Source organism: Amblyomma maculatum, chromosome 1 (assembly GCF_055883805.1).
Source record: "Amblyomma maculatum isolate TAMU_Amacu chromosome 1, ASM5588380v1, whole genome shotgun sequence".
Lineage (NCBI taxonomy): Eukaryota > Metazoa > Arthropoda > Arachnida > Ixodida > Ixodidae > Amblyomma > Amblyomma maculatum.
Window position 1 is genome coordinate 181,150,562 of NC_139344.1, and position 14,190 is coordinate 181,164,751.

The 14,190-nt window shown below is 45.9% G+C and overlaps 1 protein-coding gene across 1 annotated transcript in view; it reads right to left on the minus strand.

Annotated features, from left to right (window-relative positions):
* The window catches only part of LOC146205040 (luciferin 4-monooxygenase-like), a 56,684-nt gene that overhangs the window by 25,458 nt on the left and 17,036 nt on the right, over positions 1-14,190 (minus strand). Inside the window, exons 4-6 of the mRNA XM_084589726.1 lie at positions 10,978-11,084; positions 2,984-3,186; positions 1,520-1,685 (exon numbers count right to left, since the gene is read on the minus strand). Of these exons, the coding sequence (XP_084445852.1) occupies positions 1,520-1,685; positions 2,984-3,186; positions 10,978-11,084 (476 nt within the window). The remainder of the gene's footprint in view (positions 1-1,519; positions 1,686-2,983; positions 3,187-10,977; positions 11,085-14,190) is intronic.

Genomic DNA, 14,190 nt, shown 5'->3' on the forward strand with positions numbered 1-14,190 from the left:
CGCCCTTCACAATAGTGGCGGACGAGGAACGCCTGTGCTACCGCGAATGCCACTTTGAACGTCATCTAACGGGTAATCTAGCGACCTTGACGTCATAGCGTTAGCTTCCGCCTTTCCCGTTAGACCACGCCACATTTGTGGAGGGTGGCTCTGGCGGACACTCTCAAGGGTATATTGCCAGGGGCCTGGCTAGAGCAACGTGCGCGCTAAACATGACGAGGACGAAGGCTCGCGTGAGGTGGGCTCGAGCTGGCTCTGGTTTGGGCGAATAAACCTCGGCCGTTCTGCGCTTCGTCTGGTCTGTGACAATATATGTTATACGTGACACAAATAGCCGAGAAAGTGGAATTAGCAGTCGTCGCCGTAACTCAATAATAGAGCACCGAAATCGAAATTAGCAGGTCGTGGGTTCGAATCCCACCGGCGGCACGTGATTGTTTTTTCTTCTATCTTCTAATCAGTTAGGCCTAATCACGTTATTATTTGCACATTGACGAACAGGAAAATGTCCCCTGCGCTTCCCTTTGCGTCAGCGGCTGGTGGTGGCCCCTTCCTTACGTATCTTATAACAGAGCAGACCCCCCCCCCCCCCCTTCCTTTTTTTTTCCTGCACTTGTTTGCTTAAACATAGCATGCAATGTGAACTAACAGTCACCAGATGGCCTAAATGATCTAGTATTATAAGAACATTAATTCCACTTAAAGAAAAATGACAAAAATTACAGATATGCAAGGCATGTTTGTACGGCGTGGGAACAAGCGAGGCGGGTGTTTCTGTGCATTATGTCGTCCTTCCCCTGAAGTGGTGTCTGACGACTGTGTACTAAAGAGTATGTGCATTATTCGAGAGGATACCCTTATGCTCCTTAATTTTTTCCGCTTTGCGCAGTTCAATGCAGTGATAACGGACGCCAATTTCTTTATTTTTTTTTTTTTTTTGCACCGCGAAAGTTTTATTTTCAAAAACATTTAAGCCTTTTGGCAACATCTTAGAGCGACGCAATGCGTGCGTGATGCAGGGTTTGTCGCCCAGCGTCATGTGGCGTGTCATCCAATAATGTGGCGATTGCTATAATACGTCATACGATACTTTTGAAGGCGCGCACTGTCATTGGTATAAATGGCTGGGCACAGTCAACAATGGCCCCTGAAATCCGCACCATTTGCTAGAGGGGTGATGTCGGTAGGAGCGAAAAACAGCGGTGTTTTCGAAGTGACACTACACTCTCATAGTGCTACACATTTTTTGGATATGCTCACGTATAGTTCCCAATTAACTCACCGAATAAGGATTCGTTACGAGCAGGCATCCAGGTAATAGCAGTGGCTGCAAAGCGTTCGAACTGTGATGCGCAGTGCTAAGCATTTTCCGCTCTTCTCTCAATAGCTATAGGGTACTTGATGAGTTTCGGCGATGCGAGATCATTAACATTCCGCATTAGGATCGCAGTCGTGACGCGGTACAGTTCTTAAGGAAATTGAAAGTTTATTTTCGCGCTGCCGCTTTGCGTTCGCTTACCTTGTGCTTGGCAATGGCAGGGATGACAACACTAGGCTCGGGGGAGGAAACAATCACCATTGCATCTCCTCGGGCGAAGGTGGTGTTCACGACGAGCACGCCGGACGCGTGGGTGAAAGGAGTGACGCCAAGGAGGACAGCAGTGAAAGGAGATTTGGGAGGTGCACTGTCACCGAAAACGAAGGAAAGGAGAGCGAATTTCTGTAAGCATGGTGAAGGTCTCCGTGACCAGGAATCGGGGCGCAGTTCACGCCTCAGCTACCTGCTACTAACCTAGTGATACTAAGTGACTAACATATCCCGCTACTTCCATGCGCTCCTGCGAAAATAAAATAAAAAATACTGTGCATTTAAGAAACTCACTGAAGAGGGTGCAGTTTTTTACAGTTTTGACAGACACTTGTTACAGTTTCGCCAGTGCACTTCGTCTAATCTGGTGGAATTAAAGAATAAGGGATGCGCGCCCCTCGTTCTGCATGTTCCGAGATGGAGGTTCACTACCAACTGGCATCCTGGCCATTCGCGGTAGCCGCTGATACAGTAAAAGGCCAGCCACTATCTTGATGTACACAAAATTTCTTGCAAATAAAGTGTGCCTGACAAGGTCTGCTTTAGCTTAATGAGAGAACCGTTTGATTTGAGAAGGAAGTATGCGGGTGGTGGTGATTGTAATGTTTTTACAATACCACCTGTTAAGCGTCCCTTCCCAGGCTTTCGCTTCGTTGCAGTAGTAATAGCTAGTGCTAGACGTAGTGCAAAACTAGAAAACGTGCTCTATAACTATACGTTCATGACGGCACTCTCAAACTCTTTACTTTGGTATTGATAAGCTTTATTTATCATCAACGATGAGGGAACCGCAGCTTGACTGCCCCCCCCCCCCCCTCTTATCGTCAGGTGAAAGTAAAATGCCTCTACTGTTGTCACCCTCGAGGAAAAGGAAAATACTGTCTTAAAGCATAGCTTTCTTTATCGTTCTTAGTGGCATAACAGTAATAATCAATGATTCAAAAATGTGTGCAAAAAACGAGAAATAGACAAGGCACGCCTTTTACTGGAACTGCAAGAGCTTGGAAGGCGCCAAGATCTGCTAGCAAACACGAAGCTTTACAATTTACACGAAGCCAGTCTTGATAAACAGTTTACTTTTATTTTTTTTTTTTTTTTAAGGTATACCCTTAGCGTTCGGTGTCACAGCTCAGACTACAAGGCACTGGTCTTTCTGCACTGATTGCATGTCTAGTTGGGTCTTACGAGATTTTACGCTAGCTGTTATGCAGAACATGCAGCCATGGCGTGATTGTGGCTCGAAAATATGAGTGAATCTTCCACCACGCATGCTGCACTGGAGGCGGCCTAGCCAACCCGAAGGACATGGTCGTCGCTGAGGGCAAATATTTAATGTCATTCGACCGCTGTTAGGGAACCATTTAAGAAGTTGTTATAATCGGGCGTAGTCCTCACCTCGCAGCGATGAACTGGGCGACGGCGTTTCGATGCGAAATCATGACGCCTTTGGGCTTGCCCGTGGTGCCGCTCGAGTAGAGAACGAACAGCAAGCTGGCGGGGTCTGCCGTTGCCTGCGGCGCCTGGCACTCCGAAAGTGGCGTTCTCCTCAGCGGAGCAAACGGCAGTGCGGCGGCGTGGCTGCCGAACACCACCAGCGTCTGCGAATGGCGGCTGATGCTCAGGCTGAGTGGAACAAAGGCCGTGCTTATTACACTAGTATCAATGCTTGCAGTTGAATCTATGCCTCGTTTTTTGCCTCCAAGTCTTGCCATTTATGCAGCTGCATGCGAGTTCCGTCAGGTATCATTATGAAACAATAAACGCTGTCGCCTATTATTTTGCTCATCATTTCAGTTTATTTTTTTCGGCTTGCTCGGTGATTTAATTTTTTTCACTTACTGGAGAATAAAAGCCGTGTTCTCCGAGAGGCTCAGTTTGCTTGTCACTGCCTTATACTCATTCCCAAGCGTGCGTCCCTTGAATCAGCAGCCAGGTCAATCCTTCACACACCATACACTGCATAAAAAAAAAAAAAAGCTAACTATGGAGCTTGTTGTCTGTCCGTGATCGCGTGGCTACAAAAAGAGCCCAAGCGCGGAGCTGTGACCGCGAAGGACCGCTTACCAGAGGCTGTAAAGCACCCATTATACGATGTTCATGGTCCTATGGCATCGGTCACTATCGTTTGCTGACGTAGGTACATATGGCTTTCAAGCGTCCGTGGGAAGCGACCGGACTATTGACTCGCCGGTGGCAGGACCTCGCCATTGGTTGCATGTCGAAGCTTGCCAGGGCTTGCGACAACATCGACAGGGGGACTCGCAACGTTGTGATTTCCATGATTAGCCGCTTGGTTTGGTTTGGTTTGGTTTGTGGGGTTTAACGTCCCAAAGCAACTCAGGCTATGAGAGACGCCGTAGTGGAGGACTCCGGTAATTTCGACCGCCTGGGGTTCTTTAACGTGCACTGACATCGCACAGCACACGGGCGCCTTGCTTTTCGCCTCCATCGAAAAGCTGCCGCCGAGGCCGGGATTGATTAGCCGCTTGGTGCTTTCATACGAGACTGCCTTCATAATAACGAGACGCGTAACGAAGTGGTTCCGAAACCTGCACTTGACATTAGGCAAATTAGAAAGCGGTCAGAATCTCGCCATTTGTTTCGTTTTTAATAATTATGACCTGAATTTTAGCGTTTCAATCGTGAAAGAAACCTTGCGTCTGGACACACTACCAAAACGCAGGCAAATTCACCATCTAAAATTGTTCAAAATATTTTAAATTCAACAACAGACATTGACGAGATACAATACGTATTTAACACCGATCATTAATTAATTAATTCAAAACTCCTGCAAGGGCCCTGAGTTTGAGAGTTTTAAACAAATACGTACTTGGAATACACATGGGAAGGGAGAAATAGCGATGATTTAAACAAAACTGATTAAAGTACAATCATATTGTTACGTGGAAGATTTACAGTCCCAAAGCTGTCCGCACAACTAACGTTGATGAGGGCACCGTTTTCACAACACTCAGTGTCATCGTCTTCTCGGAGTCTGTTGCACTTCTTCATCCTCATCACGAACAGCGAATACAGCTAAGTAACACTATCCCCCCCCCCCCCCCCCCCGCGGGAAAAGCACAGTCCCGGTGCGATCTATGTTAGCGAAATAGAACGTTGATGATAGGGCTTTAGACGGGACACATGCACTATTTCGGAGGTTGGAGCTGTGGACGTGGACTTCGGAACCACAGATTCAACTTCGTAGGTGACGTCGGTCACGGGGCGCAAAACACGGTAAGGGCCAGTGTAACGGGGCAAAAGTTTTTCACACAAGCCCACTCGACGGCACGGGAGCCACAGCAAAACGAGAGATCCAGGAGTGTAGTGGACATCACGGTGGCGGCTGTCGTACCGGATCTTTTGAGAGTCTTGGGATGCAGAGAGCCTGGCATGAGCTATCCGGCGGGCATCATGAGCACGGGTGACGGCATCACTGGTGTAAGTACTGGTGGCGTCTGCCGCGGGTAGAGAGGTGTCGAAGGGTAGTAACGGGTGTCGGCCAAATAATAAATAAAATGGGGAGTATCCAGCGGTAGAGTTGACAGATGAATTGTACGCGAATGTGACAAAGGGAAGATGAACGTCCCAATCTCGATGGTCGTCAGACACATACATGGCCAGCATGTCTGTGAGGGTACGGTTTAGACGTTCAGTGAGGCCGTTGGTCTGGGGGTGATATGCGGTGGTGAATTTGTGGCGGACGGAACACGAACGGAGAATTTCGTCAACCACTCGCGACAGGAAACAGTGGCCACGGTCAGTTAGTAGTTCGCGAGGAGCACCATGATGAAGAATTACGTTTTCTAGAAGGAAGTCAGCGACGTCTGTGGCGCAGCTGGTCGGGATGGCTCGGGTAATAGCGTACCGAGTAGCGTAATCGGTGGCGACGGCGATCCATTTGTTCCCCGAGGTGGAAACTGGAAAGGGGCCAAGGAGGTCAACGCCTATACGGGAAAATGGGTCAGTTGGTATGGTTATCGGCTGCATATGACCTGAAGGCAAAATTGTGGGCTTCTTCCGATGCTGACACAGTTCACACGCGGCAATGTAGTGCTGGACAGAGCGGTAGAGCCCCGGCCAGTAGAAACGTCGGCGCAGGCTGTCGTATGTGCGAGAGACACCCAAGTGGCCAGCCGTGGGAGCATCATGGAACTGTTCAAGGATGGTGGAACGCAGGTGTTGTGGAACGACGAGCAAAAGGTCTGTGCCATTTGGTCGCATATTACGTCGGTATAGGGTGTTCTCGTGGAGCACAAATAAGGCGAGAGATGGGTCAGGGCGGTCGGCGGTAAGACGGAGGATAATGGAAGGCAGAGAAGGATTTAGGTGCTGTTCCTTGGCAATGTTGGCAAAGGCGGAGACAGATAAGACATATGCATCATCGTCAGAGTCTGTAGGACTAGGGGAGTCGACGGGATGACGTGACAAACAGTCTGCATCTTGGTGAAGCCGGCCGGACTTGTACACGTCGAAAAAGGTGTATTCTTGTAATCGTAGCGCCCAGCGCCCCAAACGGCCAGTAGGATCTTTGAGAGAGGAAAGCCAGCACAAGGCATGATGGTCTGTTATCACAGTAAAATGGCGGCCAAACAAATAAGGGCGGAATTTCGTAATAGCCCAGACAAGCGCCAGGCACTCTCGCTCTGTAATAGAATAATTTTGTTCGGGTGTTGAGAGGAGGCGGCTGGCATACGTAATCACCCTTGTACGGCCGTGTTGTCGCTGAGCGAGAATAGCTCCTATTCCATGGCCACTTGCGTCGGTACGGAGTTCAGTATTGGCGGAAGGGTTGAAGTGGGCCAAGACTGGTGGAGTAGTTAGAGCAGCAATAAGCTCTGAGAAAGCTGCAACTTGTTCTGGCCCCCAATAGAATGAAACGTCTTTCTTGAGAAGTTGGGTGAGCGGACGAGCAAGGACTGCGAAGTTCGGGACGAATCGTCGGAAATAGGAACATAGGCCTATGAAGCTTCGGACATCGCTGGATGAACGCGGAGTGGGAAAATCTCTGACGGCACGTATCTTGTCAGGGTCGGGCTGAACACCGGAAGCATTAACCAAGTGACCAAGCACTTTGATTTCCCGATGGCCGAAACTGCATTTCTTTGAGTTGAGTTGAAGGCCGGCGCGGCGGAATAGCTCGAGAATGGTAGAAAGGCGAGAGAGGTGGCTGTCAAAAGTGGACGAGAAAACAATGACGTCGTCTAAGTAACAACGGTCTAAGTGCCCGCACAACTAACGTTGATGAGGGCACCGTTTTCACAACACTCAGTGTCGTCGTCTTCTCGGAGTCTGTTGCACTTCTTCATCCTCATCACGAACAGCGAATACAGCTAAGTAACACTATTCATGAAAGAAAAAGAACAGATACTTCCGAGAGAGAACATCTGATAGGCAGAAAAAAAGCGAAGAAAAGGCAAAAAAATTATACATGAAAAGGACAAAAACAGAAAGGACAGCGAGCTAAACATCGGAGAGAAATTGTATGCATACATCGATGGTTGGTTGAACACTAATAGAATGTATTACAGGGCAAGACGCTTTAGGGAAAAAAAAAAAAAAATTCCTGGGCGGCAGTGCCATGAACGGAAAGCCTCTCGAAACTTGGATAAATTAGTTTCGATGCTAATGTGTGAAGGTAAGTCGTTCCAACCCTTGGTAGTGCGGGAAATGAGTGATCTTGCAAAATGACAACTTCGGCAGATGAGATGGCTAACTTAAATTTGCATGAATAGTCATGGTGCGGAGGAATGGCAGTCGCAGGGTCAAAAAAAGAAAAATTCTCGCGAAGAAGTGCACGATGATACAACTTATGAAAAAGAGTTGTGGCGGTTCACTATAAGTCTTCGAACTGAGCTCGACCTTTTAGTAGCGTCGCTCTGGAGTGGCGCGAAGAATCAGAAAAAAACGCACAACGTGATTTTTCAAGGCTTTTGTACGAGCCTTTTGTACATACATAAGTGCACTCAAGAATGCTAAACACGTCTTTTTTCCCCAGACCCTGCCTTCTTTACTGGTCACAGATGCTAAAAAATTCTGAAACTTTATTAGTGGCCCAAAAGCCAACATGATAACTTTATATGATGAAAATGGCGCTGTCATACCCAGTGAAATATGTTGGGATGCATTTAATGAGGTGCTTTCAAATATCTTCTCACGATTACAGTCTGTTTCTCTGCCTTACATTGACGACAAAAATTTTCCTCCGACACACTGAAATTATTGACTGTGTCGATGTACGGAACTTAATTAGGAATTTAAAACTGTCTTTATATTCAGGCGTAGATGGTATTAACTCGAAATTCTTGATGAGTACAGATACGTACTCATAACTTTGTCTAAGCTGTTTACACAATCTTTGAATTCTTCAGTGTTACCAAACGATTTGAAGGTGGGAAAGGTGGTCCCCCTATTTAAGTCCGGTGACGCGCTTTCACCTACTAACTCTATTTCCATAACTAGGGTGTATGAAAAATTTTTGAGTATATAATATATTCCAATCTGTTTAATTTCCTTGAAAATAACTCGTTCTTTACGACGCATCACCATGGTTTCGCAAAACGTTTTCATAGACGCAGCTCATATCCTTCACTGATGGCCTTCTTGCAGCCATCCACTCCGGATCCTGCTTCGACTGCATATTCCTTGATTTCTCCAAATCGTTTGATCTTGTTAACAATCATTTACTTTGTTTGAAGATAATCTCAACATCTCAATAATCTCAACATTTTAGCGTGGATTGAAAAATTTCTTCTCAACAGAACACAGTTTGTATATGCCAATAACTCTTATCCTTCTCCAGCTCCAGAATCCCAGGGTTCTGTGCTCGGGCCATTACGTTTTTTTACGATAGCAATATTTCGCCAGGCTTTGAGCCGTTGCGTATCCCCGGCGGACGCCACGCTTGACCATGGCCGGTCTTGAGGGAGAGCGCGCGCTCTCCCTCGAGACCGGCCATGGCTTGACATAGAACAGCCGAGCAGGTGGTGCGCCGTTGCCTAGCAACCGCTTCAGTCGAGCTCCGCCAGATGGCGGCACCGTCGGCGCGCCGATGCATCGCCGTACAAATGGTTCGCCGTTGTTTCGGCCTCAGCGTGATTGCTTTGCCATGCTCTAGTTCACTGTAGCTATGCTATTCAGGCTGCTTAAGAGAGGTGTCAGCGACAAGCTGCGGCAAGGAAGCGACAACGTGCACAGTGGAAGAACATGAAGAGCGTCGTGCACAAGATGTAGCTCGGCGACTGCGTTCTAGCTCTGCGAGTGCTTCCACCTCGTCGGCTACTGATGAACACATGACTGTTCAGGAACGCTGAAATGCCACCAAGCGAAGACAGCGCGCTAAAGAATCGCTGGAAGAACAGTCGCAACCACTGCGTGTCATATGTGTTACTTTATAGCCAAACTATCGAACCACACAAGCTACGCCACAAGCGAACACACAAGCGTAGCCATGCGGCCATCGCTAGCGCAATTTACCAGGCTTAACCAAAGCTAAGCCACTGCCAATTTTTTTCTTATCTACATTAATAATTTGCCTGACCATATTAATTATTCTATTATGTCGTTCGCCGATGACTGCGTAATTTACAGAATACTTTCTTCTCTCTCTGACTCTACCCAACTTCAGTCTGACATTAATAACATATCCGAATGGTGTAACATCTGAAAACTGCGTCTTACCCTAATAAGGGAAAGCTTAGCGAATTTCCCCGGAACATACCTCCTGTTTTCACTGACGTTTTTAACTACCAGATCGAGGATCTTTCCCTAGAACACGTAACATCTTATATATACCTACGTGTTTACATAACCAACAATCTATCCTGGCAAACACATATAAACTTCATTTGCAGCAATGCCACTCGCATGCTTGGATTTTAAGGCGTAATTTCTCTATGGCACCTTTCTCCTTAAACCTCCTACTCTATCAAACACTTATGCATTCAAAATTGGAATATTCATGTTTGGTGTGGGATTCCGCGGTCTTGATTGTCTCACCCAAATATTGGAGCCTGTGCAAAATCGCAGCGCGCGATTCATACTTCAAAACTACTCGCGTTTATCCAGTATAGAAAAAAATGAAAGCTACCTGGAACCTTCCACTTCAATCTTTTCCAAGAAAAGTCTCTCGCTTATTTCTCTTGCATAAAATTTATCGCTACAACCATCATCTTAAATAAGCACTTCTCTCTGAACCCATACGCATATTTCACCCCGTTCAAACCACCCTTATAAAGTAGACATCCTTTTTGCCGCACTAACGCATATTTTCACTCATTTATTCCGAAAACCAGCAACGAATGGAACCACCTACCCCCTCAATTGCTACTCTTATCGACCCTGTTTTGTTAGATCTGCTGTTGAAGGGCATAATTATTCCCTGTAATATATTTTGCTACTTTTTTGTATTTTGTAGTTGGTCCTACTTTTTTGCATCGTTTCTGTTTTGGCATACTTCTTGTGCTATGTGAATATTTTCTTCTCATGCATTCCACTCCCTTCTGTAATGCCCCCACGGGCCCTGAAGGTATTCAAATAAATAAATAAATAAATAAATAAATAAATAAATAAATAAATAAATAAATAAATAAATAAATAAATAAATAAATAAATAAATAAATAAATAAATAAATAAATAAATAAATAAATAAATAAATATGCTTGCTCAGGGTCTGAAATATGTAGGTGACGCAAATTCAAGCTTCCGGTTATTAGTTTTACGCGTGAAAATTCTTTAGTGTCAATGAGGGTCTGTTTAAGGGTGTATATGTTACATGAAGCTGAACGAATGATTAGCAGAAGGCAGATTAATGCATTTGTTTAATATGTAATTACGAAGAGATCATCAATTCAAGGCATACAAGAAGGCAGGTGCAGAACCGACCTCTATAATACGTATTTTTTTTTCGAGAACATGGTTGCTATGGGAAGTGCTGTCCATATTACCTTATTATGCACTTTCTTTCCCGCTATGACATCATTTACGAATGACGTTAGTGTGTTGTCTTTATCATAACGTTTTTTTTTCTTTCCTACCTGCATGTATGTTTTATTTCCCCCCCCCCCCCCCCTTTACCCTCTTCAGCAGTAATGACAGATAATGGCGTTGTGAGCCCTATGATAAAAAATCAGTAGGTCCTTAAAGAGTACAGTCCCAGACCCACAAAGGCGTTCGCGTGTTTCCATAACAGGTATGGGCGTATGAAAAAGTGATAACGAATCATCTGCCTTCACCCGCGTATCTATGAAATACACGGAAGTACAGGTGCACGTCTAATGGAGCACAAATAGATAGTAAAAGTATAAAAAACGCATTAAAAAGAGATGCATTCGCATTCACGCAGTCTATACTTTGGGATGCTGGACGCGTTAGAGCGCCAAGGTACCTTGATAGACGAAACCTTCTTCTGGACAGCCACGACTTTGTCCGTGACTTCCTCGTCGCTGAAGACAAGGCTTGGGCTGGAGTCTTCGAACTGGTAGCAGAGGTCACCTGTGGAAGACGCCATGGCACTCATCCCCCGAGTCAAGGAGAGGAACAGTAAACTCCCGTCCATTTCATAGCTTCGAGAGAGTATTCTCGCCACTTACGGATCATGTCGAAGTTATCACCAGGGAAAAATAATTTTAGTTATGTTCAAAGTCGAGGGGTGGAGTGGAGGGGACTAACAGACTTTGCTGTGTAGTTGAAAATCAAGTTCGGGTTCTTTCCGGTGAACTCCTACCAACTAAAACAACTCACCATGACCATCAGTATTTCTTGTGTGTGTGTACATGTCCGTGTGTGTGTGTGTGTGTGCGTGCGTGCGTGTGTGTGTGTGTGTGTGTGTGTGTGTGTGTGTGTGTGTGTGTGTGTGTGTGTGTGTGTGTGTGTGTGTGTGCGTGTGCGTGTGCGTGTGCGTGTGCGCGTGCGCGTGCGTGTGCGTGTGCGCGTGTGTGTGCGTGTGTGTGTGTGTGTGGCACGAGCATTTTTTAAAGTGGTTATTGTTTTCCAGAACAGGTTATAAAAGACAATTCACTAATAGAATCTTTCGGAGATGGCGTTTGCCTCTTCTCTTTTGAGCGCTTCTGTTGAGCACATTACAACCCCCCTCCACATCATTTGCGCATTCTACTCCCACCGTTTCAACTAAAACTCAGAAGGAAAGTCGGCCTCAGTGCAGGGCAATGCCACCAAGGCGTTGGGTCAGCACTTGTGTTCCGGGAGCCTGCTTATAATAGGTGCTCTGTGCGCGAGCCCACTGGGGACTCACAATAACTACCGAAACTGAAAGGGACAGAAGTCGGTACAGGTAACTTACTGATTCCACGAGGCGCCTTAACAGGTTCCACTGGCAATACATTGACCCAAAGGCGGCTTTTCCGGTTTAACCCGGTTTATCCCAGTGCAAAACTGAGGCTTAATTTACTTGGGCTGCAAACACATCGGGATACTGGCGTAAGAACCGAAAGAAGGACCCGAACTGTAGAGCATGCAAGTTCTTTGCTGAAGGAAAAGGAAAGTGATATATTTCTTTTTTGCTCTGGTCAGTTCCAGATCGGCCTTTCTAGATACGCTAAAGAAGAAAGGCAAAGTCTTACATAAAAGCTATTTTCTCGCAAAAGTTATCCGGCTAGGACACAAAGTGAGAAGTTAACTGCCGTGAACCACCTAATAAACCATTAGGTCAATTAAACCTTCTGGCTAATGCAGCTAGCCTGCATGCTTTAATGAAAACTTAGAGGCAGCCGCATCCGTAGACTGCATCCACTTGATGGAGTTCTCACACATGCGTGCTTCAGTATATTTGCCTCCCGAGTTTAGACTTAATCCACGTAATTACGCATGCAAGGCGGCAGTGATCGACAGGAAAATCCCCCATACCATGGCAGAATTGAGATAATTTAGTTTCAGTGGCAATGTGCGAAGGTAAGTCTATCCACTCATTGATAGCACAGGAAAGGAATCATCTCGAAAAATTATAAGTTCGGCAGAAGACATGTCTAGCTTAAATTTGCATGGGTAGTGAAACTGAAATTTCCATTTCTTCAATTTCGATAGATGAAGAACATTAAAGTTTTCTACGTCGCTGTATACCGCTGGTAGATGAGGAACAGTTAAGTTGCACGCGTTGCTGTACGCCGTTGATAGGCGAAACAAAATACGAAAAGCTGATTGGCTGCGTCACGCCAGGAGGAGTCTTGCGCCCATCGTTACCACCCTGATGTGAAGACAGTTAAAAATTAGAGTAATAACTGCGCTGACTAAGAATGCTTGCTTTGAGGTTTGGTGGGGCACGTTTGACTAAGCTCACCTGCATTAAATTAGGCGTATAGTGCTAGTAACGGCTATTATTCTAAAGCATATACACAATATATTTTATTTGCGTGTTTTCCTCTTTTGAACGCTGTATTAAACAATGCACGACACACTGATCACCACGAAGCATTCGCTTACGACCGCTAAACAATGTATGATTGAATTTCTCACTGGGTTTCGGCTTCATCAGCCGCATGGATTGTAGTCATTCCAGCAGCCAAAGTAGCCTGGATTAAGCATTGCAGTGAGTTAAAGCTCTGTATCAGCGATTACAAAGTTATTTATCACCCTGTACATGACCTAGACACACCTTACATGCAACAGCCATCGTTCGGTTGAGGAAATGAAAGCGGGAACAGAATGACAGAAGAAATTCAACTATAAATTATTTAGCGGTCGCAGACGAATACCACGTGGTTATCTATGTATTCTTGCGTCTAATACTTTATAACGAAGAAGAAAACATGCAACTAAATTGTATAACTAAAGTAGAACTAAAATTAAATTTAGGAGCGGGCAGAGACCTATGGAGCGAAAAATAGTAGGCGTAACGTTACGAGACAGGAACCCTGTCGAATGGGTCAGGGAAAAAAAAAAAACGCAAGTTAAGACATTTTATCAGAAATAAAAAGAAATGGGCATGGGCAAGGCAGGCGAGATAATCGGAAGTCTCTTAGGCCGACAGACTGGATTCCGAGGAAGCAAGCGTAGCAAGAGGCACCAGAAAGTTCATCTCAGAAGGTGTTTGCAGCACTGCGAAAGGCCGGGGCGACATAGACCAGTCAAGATCATGCGCACCTCCTACGAGCATTCCACTCCCCTCCGCGAATCAGTGGGGGGCGACAGCAAGAGGCGAGAGGCACCAGGATTGGTCTAGGCCGCCCCTGTATTTGGCAGTACGGCACACAGCTTCTAGTGGATGAGATTACAAAGCTTGGGGCGACGAAGTAGACGCAGCTGGCACAAGACCGTGTTAATCCTAGGAATACGAGAAAGGCATTTGCCCTGTTTCGGATGTGGTATGGCTGGTGATGATTATGGATTGTTTAATTATATTACAGCCAAAGAAAGTTGTTTGCAAGCAGACAAATACGATAAGATTTAGCACGTTTCATGCCTCGACTGACGATAAACGATATATTTAAAAAAATATAGCGAACTGTGTTGTTACATCTCCTGCAGGGTTTTTTGAACGACACTGTCGTGCACACAGAGTCTGTAAGTAGCAGCGTTCCTAGAAGCTTCCCTCGCATTGTTCTTTTAGGTTCTTGTCGTATGAATCTCAGAACAATGTCTTCTA